This window comes from Mustelus asterias, chromosome 20, assembly GCF_964213995.1.
Source record: "Mustelus asterias chromosome 20, sMusAst1.hap1.1, whole genome shotgun sequence".
Classification (NCBI taxonomy): domain Eukaryota; kingdom Metazoa; phylum Chordata; class Chondrichthyes; order Carcharhiniformes; family Triakidae; genus Mustelus; species Mustelus asterias.
In genome coordinates this window covers 79,343,271-79,357,350 of record NC_135820.1, presented here as the reverse complement: position 1 = coordinate 79,357,350, position 14,080 = coordinate 79,343,271, and the positions used below count along the sequence as shown (strand labels likewise).

Below are 14,080 nucleotides of genomic sequence, written 5' to 3'. Positions count from 1 at the left end.
AGGGGGTGTGCGAGGGTGTGTGTTAGTACCTGTGCACATAACACACATTGCGTTTATTGAACATCAATCTTGCGCCCAGTCTAGGGGAGTGTGTCTCACTTCTCAGCGGCTTCGGGACTGATCGCCAGTGTTCAGCCCCTGTTGCTGCTGTTCCGCAGAGTGAGGCTGCTGAGACACACCGTCAACTCTTTGGGAAAACTCAGGCCAATGAGTGGGGAGCACTTGTGGATCGGAGCTGGGCTGTGGAGTGAGTGAAGGTCGCTCTCAGCCTGGGGGAATGAGGAAAGGCGAGGGGAGCAGAGGGGAGTGTGCTGGGGGCTCCGGCTGAGCGCCTCGCCTGGACTACCAGGGCTCTGTCTGTGTGTCCCGCTTCATCCTGGCAGCTCGGAGTCTCGCAGGCTGGGAGGAGACAGAATGAGAAATTGGGTTTTATCAGAGCAGCGGCGAAGGGAAGGCGAGACAGCGGCTCCGTGCAGGTCACCGAGAGGAAGCTGGATCCCACCCGGAGCATAGCGCTTGTGGAGCGGAATGCTTCGCCCGTGAAGGACTCTCACTGACTGGAGAGAAGCTCAGGATAAGGCACGCCTGGCAGACCTTCACCCGGGACCGTTTGATTTTAACCCAGGAGAACCCATCCGGCTGCAGGAACCGATCCACATTCTCAGGATAAAACTACCGGCAGAAAGTTAGAGCAAGGCGGGGGTTTGACCGGGGGGTGGGGGTGGGGCGGTCGTCGCTGTCCTGGGGGGGCTTTTATTCCGGCTTCGGGTAACTGTATTTTGGCGGGTGGTCTCCGTTTATCCTGGACCGTTCCTGGGCTAGAGACCGGCTTTGGCCACTGGCACCGGCAGCAGGGAGGGCTCACTCGGGGGAAGGTGGGAAGGGTCTTTGTCCCCACTTGGACAAGGGCCAACCCGACACAACCCGGGCCAACATAAACCCAAGTGATCTAACCCAAGTGATCTAACTGTGTAACACCCAACCCAGCCTGAATTAATCCAACCCTAACCAACCCAAACTAAACCGACCTAAAATAACCCAATCCATCCCAAACTAACCCTAACTAATCTAAATCAATACGAGTTACCCCAGCCCTAACCAATCCAACCCAAGCTAACCCAACTGATCTAAACCGACTAATTTAACCCAATCCATCCCGAACTACTCTGAACCAACCGGAGGTACCCCAATCCAACCCAAGCAGACCCAAATGATCTAAACAGACCCACGTTAACCCATTCAAAGTCAATCCATCCCAAACTGATCTTAACCAACTCAAATTCACCCAAGCGAATCGAAACAACCACAAACTAACCCCAAATAATCTTAACCAATCTACATTAACCCATTCAAACCAATCCACCCCAAACTGATCTCAACCAACCCAAATTCACCCGAGAGAATCTAAACCAGCACAAACTAATCCAAAATAATCTTAACCAATCTACATTAACCCACTCAAAGCCATCCATCCCAAACTGGATCTCAACCAACCAAACTTCACCCATTCCAACCCAAAATAACCCAATATAATCTCAGCCAACTCAAATTAACCCATCCTAAACCAATCCAATCCAAACTACTCTAAACCGACCCAAGTTATCCCAGCCCTAACCAATCCAAGCCAAACTAATCCGAGTTACCCCAGCCCCGAGCTAACCAATCCAACCCAAACTAATCTGAACCAACCCCAGTCCAAGCCAAGCCAAGATAACCCACCCCAAATAACCAACTCAACTCAGTCCCCCCCCCCCCCCCCGCCCCCTGGGCTCCCGGTTAGAGGGAATTCTTCGATTGCACAATTCATTTCTTTAATTTGCTAAATTGTTTGGAGGCGCGTGCACGCTGCGGGGAGCGCGCGGCCGCGCGCGTGCCTGCGCCCGGAGTGCCCGGGGTGCTGTGGGTGGGGGAGGCGGGGATGCGGCGCGCTGGAGCCAGCCTCTGGTGGTCATGAAGCGGCAGAACGTGCGGACTCTCTCCCTGATCCTGTGCATGTTCACCTACCTGCTGGTGGGAGCCGCCGTCTTTGACGCACTCGAGTCCGACTTCGAGAGCTCCCGCAAGCGGCTGCTCAACTCCAAGCGGATGGAACTGAAGAGCAAGTATGGCATGAGTGAGGAAGACTACAAGGAGATGGAGTGGGTGGTTCTACAAGCCGAGCCGCACCGCTCTGGCCACCAATGGAAATTCGCTGGCTCCTTCTATTTCGCCATCACCGTGATCACCACCATAGGTGAGGAAGGGTCAAGCTCTGTTAAAATATGCTGTACTCACGCACAGGACTGCCTGGCCCTGAGTCTAGAGGAATATCTGGAGCAGGGAGCTGGGAATACAACTGGGACTGGGAACGGGCTAGGAGACAGAAAGTTTGGCAAACATTGAACTAAAGACTGGTCGGATGCCCGTGGCAGAGTGCTGAATAGAGATTAATTCCTATCACAAATAAGTCACCAATCTCATTGTCAGTGTTTGTCAGTGTGTTTATAGGAAGAGTAAAAGGTAAACTGGACTGAATCTTATACCCAGTTTCTAATGGCAAAAGGTATACTACAAAATTGATGGTTATCTTACTTCTAAAGGGGTTTAGGAATATAGCCACACCAGTCCCAAGCTTCCCTGATAAGGACACAAGGCCAGAAAGGAGAATGTATCATTGGCATTGGGATTGGTCGCCAGATGGTCCGAGGATGCCACGGAGAGACGGCGGCGCAGTCAGCACTGAAACATTCTGCAAGTAACGACAAACTTTTAGCAGGAAGGGAATGCGATCTAGAAGCTGCCATTGAGATCCCGGTTTCTACACATTATTTCAATGTGATAACCCATTCATTGCTATTTATTTCCCCCGTCCGGCTCATGCAGAAACCTGCAGGGAAATGAATCCAATCCACAATCCGCCCGGGAAATGGGGTGCTGAGGATCGATCCACTGTTATCCCAACTAATGATGTTATCCCAACTAATCCCAGCTCCAGTATCCGATCACACAGAGAAATGGTTCCTCGACAGCGAAAGGGTACAGCTGATCAGACAAGGGCTGGGGTTTGAAACAAAAACCGAAATTGCCCCCAGGGTCATCCAGACTCGAAACATTGGCTCTATTCTCTCTCCATTGACGCTGTCAGACCTGCTGAGATTTTGCAGCATTTTCGGGTTTTGTTTCAGAATCCAGCCTCCGCAGTAATGAGCTTTTACCTAAGAGCTGGAATCTGAGAGGAGATAGCTGAAATCCCACCAGGAGGAACACAATAGGGAGATCCACACAGGGCTGAATAGGAACACAGGGGGAGCATGAACTCATTGGTGGCAAATTCAGTAAAGATAGCCAGGGTTATTATCTCAAGGTGGAAAGAAACTGGGTTTAGAGTAAAACAGCGGGCGATTAGTGTGAATCAGTCTGGGATTCAGTCTGGGATTAGTGTGATTCAGTCTGGGACTAGTGTAATTCAGTCTGGGATTAGTGTGATTCAGTCTGGGATTAGTGTGATTCAGTCTGGGATTAGTGTAATTCAGTCTGGGACTAGTGTAATTCAGTCTGGGATTAGTGTGATTCAGTCTGGGATTAGTGTGATTCAGTCTGGGATTAGTGTGATTCAGTCTGGAATTACTGTGATTCAGTCTGGGATTAGTGTGATTCAGTCTGGGACTAGTGTAATTCAGTCTGGGATTAGTGTGATTCAGTCTGGGAATAGTGTGATTCAGTCTGGGATTAGTGTGATTAAGTCTGGGATTAGTGTGATTAAGTCTGGGATTAGTGTGATTCAGTCCGGGATTAGTGCAATTCAGTCTGGGATTAGTGTAATTCAGCCTGGGAATAGTGTGATTCAGTCTGGGATTAGTGTGATTCAGTCTGGAATTACTGTGATTCAGTCTGGGATAAGTGTGATTCAGTCTGGGAATAGTGTGATTCAGTCTGTGATTAGTGTGATTCAGTCTGGGATTAGTGTGATTCAGTCTGCGATCAGTGTGATTCAGTCTGGGATTAGTGTGATTCAGTCTGGGATTAGTGTGATTCAGTCTGGAATTAGTGTGATTCAGTCTGCGATTAGTGTGATTCAGTCTGCGATTAGTGTGATTCAGTCTGGGATTAGTGGGATTCAGTCTGGGAATAGTGTGATTCAGTCTGTGATTAATGTGATTCAGTCTGGGATTAGTGTGATTCAGTCTGTGATTAGTGTGATTCAGTCTGGGATTAGTGTGATTCAGTCTGCGATCAGTGTGATTCAGTCTGGGATTAGTGTGATTCAGTCTGGGATTAGTGTGATTCAGTCTGCGATTAGTGTGATTCAGTCTGCGATTAGTGTGATTCAGTCTGGGATTAGTGGGATTCAGTCTAGGAATAGTGTGATTCAGTCTGTGATTAGTGTGATTCAGTCTGGGATTAGTGTGATTCAGTCTGCGATCAGTGTGATTCAGTCTGGGATTAGTGTGATTCAGTCTGGGATTAGCATGATACAGCCTGGGATTAGTGTAATTCAGTCTGGAATTAGTGGGATTCAGTCTGGGATTAGTGTGATTCAGTCTGGGATTAGTGTGATTCAGTCTGGAATTAGTGGGATTCAGTCTGGGAATAGTGTGATTCAGTCTGGGATTAGTGGGATTCAGTCTGCGATTAGTGTGATTCAGTCTGGGATTAGTGTGATTCAGTCTGGGATTAGTGTGATTCAGTCTGGAATTAGTGGGATTCAGTCTGGGATTAGTGTGATTCAGTCTGGGATTAGTGTGATTCAGGCTGGGATTTGTGTGATTCAGGCTGGGATTAGTGTGATTCAGTCTGGGATTAGTGTGATTCAGTCTGGAATTAGTGGGATTCAGTCTGGGAATAGTGTAATTCAGTACCGCAGGGCTCTGTATTGGGACCTCTGCTGTTTGTGATTTATATAAATGATCTGGAAGAAGGAGTAACTGGGGTGATCAGTAAGTTTGCGGACGACACAAAATTGGCAGGACTTGCAGATAGTGAGGAACATTGTCAGAGGCTACAGAAGGATATAGATAGGCTGGAAATTTGGGCAAGGAAATGGCAGATGGAGTTCAATCCTGATAAATGCGAAGTGATGCATTTTGGTGGGAATAATGTAGGGAGGAGCTACACGATAAATGGAAGAACCATAAAGGGTGTAGAGACGCAGAGGGACCTGGGTGTGCAAGTCCACAGATCTTTGAAGGTGACGTCACAGGTGGAGAAGGTGGTGAAGAAGGCATATGGCATGCTTGCCTTTATAGGACGGGGCATAGAGTATAAAAGTTGGGGTCTGATGTTGCAGATGTATAGAACGTTGGTTCGGCCGCATTTGGAATACTGCGTCCAGTTCTGGTCGCCACACTACCAGAAGGACGTGGAGGCTTTGGAGAGAGTACAGAGGAGGTTTACCAGGATGTTGCCTGGTATGGAGGGGCTTGGTTATGAGGAGAGATTGGGGAAACTGGGGTTGTTCTCCTTGGAAAGACGGAGGATGAGGGGAGACTTAATAGAGGTGTATAAAATTATGAAAGGCATAGATAGGGTGAACGGTGGGAAGCTTTTCCCCGGGTCGGTGGTGACGTTCACGAGGGGTCATAGGTTCAAGGTGAAGGGGGGGAGGTTTAACACAGATATCAGAAGGACATATTTCACACAGAGGGTCGTGGGGGCCTGGAATGTGTTGCCGGACAAGGTGGTGGAGGCGGACACACTGGGAACGTTTAAGACTTAACTAGACAGCTATATGAATGGAGTGGGAATGGAGGGATACAAAAGAGTGGTCTAGTTTGGACCAGGGAGCGGCGCGGGCTAATTGTTCCTGGTTTCTCGTTTCAAGGCTTCATTCTATGATCATCTTGCTGGTGCCAGTACAGAGTGAGACTGCGGATAGTTGGGAACCTGTCTCGGGGGCAGGGAATTCATATGGTGTTCGTGGAAGTGGAAATGACTAGGGTTGGGAAGCATTTTCCGATCGGGGCCATTGTGATCTCCTGGACTCGTTTCGATCGCCTCAGGGGGTCGGAGAGGAATTTCCCAGATTTTTTTTTTTCCCCATATTGGCCCTGGGGTTTTTCACTCTGGGTTTTCGCCTCTCCCTGGAGATCACATGGTCTGGAATGGGGGGGTGGGGGTAAGTTAATAGGTTGTAATGAACAAAAGCATCGTAGCTGTGAGGGACAGCTCGGTGGATAGGATATTGGTATGTAGATAGGCTGGAAAATTGGGCGGGGATCCTGGATTCAGGATTCAATCCTGGACCGGGGAGCGGCGCGGGCTTGGAGGGCCGAAGGGCCTGTTCCTGTGCTGTATTGTTCTTTGTTCTTTGTTTGTTCTGCGATTAGTGTGATTCAGTCTGGGATTAGTGTAATTCAGTCTGCGATTAGTTTGATTCAGTCTGGGATGAGTGTGATTCAGTATGGAATTAGTGTGATTCAGTCTGCGATTAGTGTGATTCAGTCTGGGATTAGTGTGATTCAGTCTGCGATTAGTGTGATTCAGTCTGGGATTAGTGTGATTCAGTCTGGGATTAATGTGATTCAGTCTGGGATTTGTGTAATGCAGTCTCGGATTAGTGTGATTCGGTCTGGGACTAGTGTAATTCAGTCTGGGATTAGTGTGATTCAGTCTGGGATTAGTGTGATTCAGTCTGCGATTAGTGTGATTCAGTCTGCGATTAGTGTGATTCAGTCTGGGATTAGTGTGATTCAGTGGGAGTCTTTTAAGGAACTATTGATAAGGCTGCAGGATAGGCATGTGCCTGTAAAAAGGAAAGATAGGAAAGGTAGGATTTGAGAGCCGTGGATAACCAGGGAAATTGAGGATCTGATTAAAATGAAAAGGGAGGCGTACGTTAAGTCCAGGCAACTGAAAACAGATGGAGCTCTGGAGGAATACAGAGAGAGTAGGAAAGAACTCAAACAGAGAGTTAGAAGGGCAAAAAGAGGTCACGAGATGTTCTTGGCAGGCAGGATTAAGGAGAATCCTAAGGCATTCTATTCATACGTTAGGAACAAAAGAATTGTCAGGGAGAAAATCAGACCTCTCAGGGACAAAGGAGGGGAATTATGCTTAGAACCCAAGGGAATAGGGGAGATCCTAAATGAATACTTTGCATCGGTATTCACGAAGGAGAGGGGCGTGTTAACCGGGAGTGTCTTGGAGGGAGGTGTTGACCCGTTAGAGAAAATCTCCATTACAAGAGAGGAAGTGTTAGGTTTTTTGGGGAACATTAAAACTGACAAAGCCCCAGGGCCTGATGGCATCTATCCTCGACTGCTCAGGGAGATGAGAGATGATATTGCTGGGCCTCTGACGGAAACCTTTGTCGCTTCTTTGGACACGGGTGAGGTCCCTGAGGATTGGAGGATAGCGAATGTGGTCCCGTTGTTTAAGAAGGGTAGCAGGGATAACCCAGAAAATTATAGGCCGGTGAGCTTGAGGTCCGTGGTAGGGAAGTTGTTGGAGAGGATTCTTAGAGACAGGATGTATGTGCATTTAGAACGGAACAATCTCATTAGTGACAGACAGCATGGTTTTGTAAGAGGGAGGTCGTGCCTTACAAATTTGGTGGAGTTTTTTGAGGAAGTGACAAAAACGGTTGAGGAAGGAAGGGCCGTGGATGTCATCTATATGGATTTCAGTAAGGCATTTGACAAAGTCCCACATGGCAGGTTGGTTAAGAACGTTAAGGCTCATGGGATACAAGGAGAAGTGGCTAGATGGGTGGAGAACTGGCTTGGCCATAGGAGACAGAGGGTAGTGGTCGAAGGGTCTTTTTCTGGCTGGAGGTCTGTGACCAGTGGTGTTCCGCAGGGCTCTGTACTGGGACCTCTGCTATTTGTGATATATATAAATGATTTGGATGAAGGTGTAACTGGTGTAATCAGCAAGTTTGCGGATGACACGAAGATGGCTGGACTTGCGGATAGCGAAGAGCATTGTCGGGCAATACAGCAGGATATAAATAGGCTGGAAAATTGGGCGGAGAGGTGGCAGATGGAGTTTAATCCGGATAAATGCGAAGTGATGCATTTTGGAAGAAATAATGTAGGGAGGAGTTATACAATAAATGGCAGAGTCATCAGGAGTATAGAAACACAGAGGGACCTAGGTGTCCAAGTCCACAAATCCTTGAAGGTGGCAACACAGGTGGAGAAGGTGGTGAAGAAGGCATATGGTATGCTTGCCTTTATAGGATGGGGTATAGAGTATAAAAGCTGGAGTCTGATGATGCAGCTGTATAGAACGCTGGTTAGGCCACATTTGGAGTACTGCGTCCAGTTCTGGTCACCGCACTACCAGAAGGACGTGGAGGCGTTAGAGAGAGTGCAGAGAAGGTTTACCAGGATGTTGCCTGGTATGGAGGGTCTTAGCTATGAGGAGAGATTGGGTAGACTGGGGTTGTTCTCCTTGGAAAGACGGAGAATGAGGGGAGAGCTAATAGAGGTGTACAAGATTATGAAGGGTATAGATAGGGTGAACAGTGGGAAGCTTTTTCCCAGGTCGGAGGTGACGATCACGAGGGGTCACGGGCTCAAGGTGAGAGGGGCAAAGTATAACTCAGATATCAGAGGGACGATTTTTACACAGAGGGTGGTGGGGGCCTGGAATGCGCTGCCAAGTAGGGTGGTGGAGGCAGGCACGCTGACATCGTTTAAGACTTACCTGGATAGTCACATGAGCAGCCTGGGACTGGAGGGATACAAACGATTGGTCTAGTTGGACCAAGGAGTGGCACAGGCTTGGAGGGCCGAAGGGCCTGTTTCCTGTGCTGTACTGTTCTTTGTTCTTTGTTCTTTGTCTGCGATTAGTGTGATTCAGTCTGTGATTAGTGTGATTCAGTCTGTGATTAGTGTGATTCAGTCTGGGATTAGTGTGATTCAGTCTCGGATTAGTGTGATTCAGTCTGGGATTAGTGTGATACAGTCTGCGATTAGTGTGATTCAGTCTGTGATTAGTGTGATTCAGTCTGGGAATAGTGTGATTCAGTCTGGGATTAGTGTGATACAGTCTGGGATTAGTGTGATTCAGTCTGGGATTAGTGTGATTCAGTCTGGGATTAGTGTGATACAGTCTGTGATTAGTGTGATTCAGTCTGTGATTAGTGCGATTCAGTCTGGGAATAGTGTGATTCAGTCTGGGATTAGTGTGATTCAGTCTGCGATTAGTGTGATTCAGTCTGGGATTAGTGTGATTCAGTCTGGGATTAGTGTGATACAGTCTGTGATTAGTGTGATTCAGTCTGGGATTAGTGTGATTCAGTCTGCGATTAGTGTGATTCAGTCTGGGATTAGTGTGATTCAGTCTGGGAGCAGTCTGATTCAGTCTGGGATTAGTGTGATTCAGTCTGGGATTAGTGTGATTCAGTCTGCGATTAGTGTGATTCAGTCTGGGATTAGTGTGATTCAGTCTGGGATCAGTCTGATTCAGTCTGGGATTAGTGTGATTCAGTCTGGGATTAGTGTGATTCAGTCTGGGATTAGTGTGATTCAGTCTTGGATTAGTGTGATTCAGTCTGGGATCAGTCTGATTCAGTCTGGGATTAGTGTGATTCAGTCTGGGATCAGTCTCATTCAGTCTGGGATCAGTCTCATTCAGTCTGGGATTAGTGTAATTCAGTTTGAGGATATTGTAATTGTGCCTTTGGTTTTATTCTAATTTCAGAACAGATTGTGCTAATTTATCAGTGGTCTGGACAGAATAGATAGCGAAATGTTGTTCCCACTGATCAAGAGATCGAGAACGAGAGGGCACAGATTAAACGTGAATTGCAAAAAAAGCAAACCTGTTGTGTGAAAATATTCATTCACATCGCGATTGTTTCTGGGTCTGGAATGCAGTGCCTGGAAGTGTGGTGGGGACAGTTTCAATGCAGGCATTCAGGAGGGCATTAGATAATTATTTGAAGGGGAATAATGTTTGGGGTTATGTGGAAAAGGCAGGGGAATGGCACTAATTCATGATGCCCTTTCGGTGCAGATGCAATGGGCTGAATGGTTTTCTGCACTGTGACAATTCTGCAGCTGGAAATGTCCCACCCTGACCACCACGGGGAATGGAGCAGGCAGCGGCGGATGGACAATGGGAAGATCCGTTGGCCTCGGGCGGGATTTTACAGTTTCGGGAGGAGCGAGGCTGTAAATTCCCACCCTATGGGGGCGATTCTCCCAAAGGTGCTGAATTGACGGGAAAACTGTTCTGGATCCCGACTCTTTTTTCAGTTCAGCTTCTCACCTGAATCTCCGCACTCTGTGCACTGCAGAGGTCCCAGTCATGAATCTCATTAAAAACCCAGGGGGGCGGGGCCTATTCACACCAGAGTTTGAACGTTCTGGAACTCTGCGCATGCGCAGTGGTCCCGATCTGTCAGACTCCCCGTTTGCTGGCCTGCTCAGTCACTGGCCAGCCCGGGACCCCCGCAGTGCTGCCATTCCAGCCCCCCTCCACAGCCCGATCGCGGCTCCTACAACAATTCCTGGGCCAGCCCTGAACTCACCCCTCCTCCCAGAGCACCCCAATGCACAGCCAAAGCCCCCCCAGCAGTGGTGATCCCCTCCCCCCCCCCCCCCGCCCCCACTGACCTACCCCTCAAGGTCAGACCCTGCCCCCCAGAGGCAGCGCACCCCCCCCCCCGGCAGACCACCCCCCCCAGCCCACCCCAATCACTGTCCTCCCTCTATCCCAGACTGATCCTGTCTGCAGTGTGGCAGCGGGACCCCCCACCCCCACCGATTGCCCCTAGGCCCTGCCCACAATAGGCCCCAACCCCTTGGCACTGCCCGATAGAACATAGAACATAGAACATAGAACATTACAGCGCAGAACAGGCCCTTCGGCCCACGATGTTGCACCGACCAGTTAAAAAAAAACTGTGACCCTCCAACCTAAACCAATTTCTTTTCGTCCATGAACCTATCTACGGATCTCTTAAACGCCCCCAAACTAGGCGCATTTACTACTGATGCTGGCAGGGCATTCCAATCCCTCACCACCCTCTGGGTAAAGAACCTACCCCTGACATCGGTTCTATAACTACCCCCCCTCAATTTAAAGCCATGCCCCCTCGTGCTGGATTTCTCCATCAGAGGAAAAAGGCTATCACTATCCACCCTATCTAAACCTCTAATCATCTTATATGTTTCAATAAGATCCCCTCTTAGCCGCCGCCTTTCCAGCGAAAACAATCCCAAATCCCTCAGCCTCTCCTCATAGGATCTCCCCTCCATACCAGGCAACATCCTGGTAAACCTCCTCTGCACCCTCTCCAAAGCCTCCACATCCTTCCTGTAATGTGGGGACCAGAACTGCACACAGTACTCCAAGTGCGGCCGCACCAGAGTTGTGTACAGTTGCAACATAACGCTACGACTCCTAAATTCAATCCCCCTACCAATAAACGCCAAGACACCATATGCCTTCTTAACAACCTTATCTACTTGATTCCCAACTTTCAGGGATCTATGCACACATACACCTAGATCCCTCTGCTCCTCCACACTATTCAAAGTCCTCCCGTTAGCCCTATACTCAACACATCTGTTATTCCTACCAAAGTGAATTACCTCACACTTCTCCGCATTAAACTCCATCCGCCACCTCTCGGCCCAACTTTGCAACCTGTCTAAGTCTTCCTGCAAACTACGACACCCTTCCTCACTGTCTACCACACCACCGACTTTGGTGTCATCAGCAAATTTGCTAATCCACCCAACTATACCCTCATCCAGATCATTAATAAATATTACAAACAGCAGTGGCCCCAAAACAGATCCCTGAGGTACACCACTTGTAACCGCACTCCATGATGAATATTTACTATCAACCACCACCCTCTGTTTCCTATCCGCTAGCCAATTCCTGATCCAATTTCCTAGATCACCCCCAATCCCATACATCTGCATTTTCTGCAATGGGGGGGCAATGCCAAGGTGCCCCCTGGTCATGGGCGCTTTGCCCCTTGGGCAGTGCTGCGGGGCACAGACTGGCATTGCCAGGGTGCCCATGCCCGGGGGCACTACCTCCCCACCGCCCGACCCCGTGGGGGGCCCCGATTGCCCCCCACTTCATTCCAGCGGGTTCTACCGCTAGTTCCCTGAACGTGGGGAGCTAGTCTGAACCCCATCGGAACGAAGTACTCCTGGCGGGATGGGAGATTCAATCGGGACCTGAAAGTTCCCGATAATGAACTGATAAACATATTTAAGATACATTTTGAAAAGATTCAAATGATTTAGCTGCCTGCCCGCCGGTTTCCAGCGTGATCTGACCGGGGACTGTTCGCCGGCTCTGGGAGACGCGCATGCGTTCCTGGCACATGCGCAAATCCCGGTTCCAGGCCGGTGACGCGCACCTTGACCTGCCAGAAAAGCTGCGGGTCGCGATGGGAGAATCGCGGCTTATGATTCTGTGTTGCTCATCAACAGATAGATTTTGGGTTGACAGGAGCGTCAAGAGTAATGGAGGTGGGGAGCAGGGGTGTGTTCGCAGACAGGAAATTGGAGTTATGGCCACAATTAGATCATCTATGATCTTACTGAATGGGGATTTGTCTCCAGAAGCCAGTTGGCTCTATTTCTTACGTTTCTGATATGAGTTGAAATCTGATGGAAAGGATAGTCAGTGATTTAGAGTGTCTTGTTGTCGGGGACTGAAACATGAACCTTGAGAAGCGGACATCCAAAGACTAGATATTTGTGAAATGTGATTCTGGAGAAGGGTGGAGTAGACCCATTGGAGAGAGAGGTTCTCAGGATGGTACAGGAAGAAAGATCGTTAGTGAACATCATCGAGAAAAGGCAACAAGATTGGATTGGCTGTATTTTAAAGCGTGAGAACTTGCTGCAAGAAGATTAGAGTGTTAGAGATCAAGAGTGAGGAAGAGAATGATGACATTAGACAACTTGAAATTGAAATGGGAGGCTCCTATGAGCAGATGAAGGGGAAAATGCAAGTCCGCAAGGCATAGAGAATTGAGCAGAGAACGCACCCTTAGGCAAATCGCTCCTGCTACTTGCTCCTGTCCTGATTAGAATCTATTTGATCTCTTCTTGCACTGAGAAGAACATTTTAGCTGTGATGTTTTACTGCTGCACCTGATGATTAAAGTACTAACAGCGAAGGAATAAAGAAGGCTGTTAATAAATGACCAACATTCGCACTGCTCTCAAACAGCAACTGCTGCCCGCTTAATACACACCATTAATCTTCTGGGAATAGATTCACTTGAACAAGGCTGATTCTTCCATACAACATCTACTTAACTCAAACGATCTTTCAGAGAGGGAGAAATTGGAGGGGCAAGTTTAAACCTTCAGACACAGTTTGAACTTGAAACTGAAATAATTTGCAGGGGACCTTCAATCGCTTTGATCACAGTAAGACTGTAGCTTCTGATCCCAGAATGGTATCTTCTCTTCCTGCTATGTGCATTCAGATTACTTTGATTAATACCTGCTCTGCGTGATACTATTTTGTATTGATGTTGTATCTCACCCTCCCAAAGCTATAATGTGCCCAGCATGGGCCAGACATGGTGCATGGACCTTCTCATGGAAGACTGACAGTCAAGCCGTCAGCTGCCAAGGCTGAGTGGCTTTAACTCACTAAATCCCCCTGGTTCTGTACCAGATAGGCTTGCATTTATGTAGCACATTCTCTGACACCCAAAGCAATTTACTGCTGATGACGTATAGTCACTCTGATAATGTCGGAAATGTGACAGTCAATGGGCCCGATTTTACCAAAAATCAGGCCCATTGACACTGCAATAACGTTACTGTGAAAATCTCCTAGTCGCCAGGCTCCAGCACCTGTTCGGGTAACACTGAGGGAGAATTTAGCCAATGCACCTAACCAGCACACCTTTCGGACTGTGGTAGAAACCGGAGCACCCGGAGGAAGCCCACACAGACACGGGGAGAACATACAGACTCCACACAGACAGTGATCCAAGAACCCGGGTCCCTGGCACTGTGAGGCAGCCGTGCTAACCACTCTGCCACCGTGCCACTCCAATAGATCCGGAATGAGATGTTAGTCTCATTAATAATGATCACAAAACTACTGGATAGTTCAAAGCCTCATATGTTGACTTGTGTTCTTCCAGGAAATAAATCCG

At 48.5% G+C, this 14,080-nt stretch overlaps 1 protein-coding gene across 1 annotated transcript in view; it reads left to right on the top strand.

Annotated features, from left to right (window-relative positions):
- The first annotated feature begins 1,947 nt into the window (after window positions 1-1,947).
- The window catches only part of LOC144508347 (potassium channel subfamily K member 9-like), a 30,074-nt gene continuing 17,941 nt past the window's right edge, over window positions 1,948-14,080 (top strand). The window contains exon 1 of the mRNA XM_078236187.1: window positions 1,948-2,233. Coding sequence (XP_078092313.1) covers window positions 1,951-2,233 — 283 coding nt within the window. The 5' untranslated portion in view covers window positions 1,948-1,950. The remainder of the gene's footprint in view (window positions 2,234-14,080) is intronic.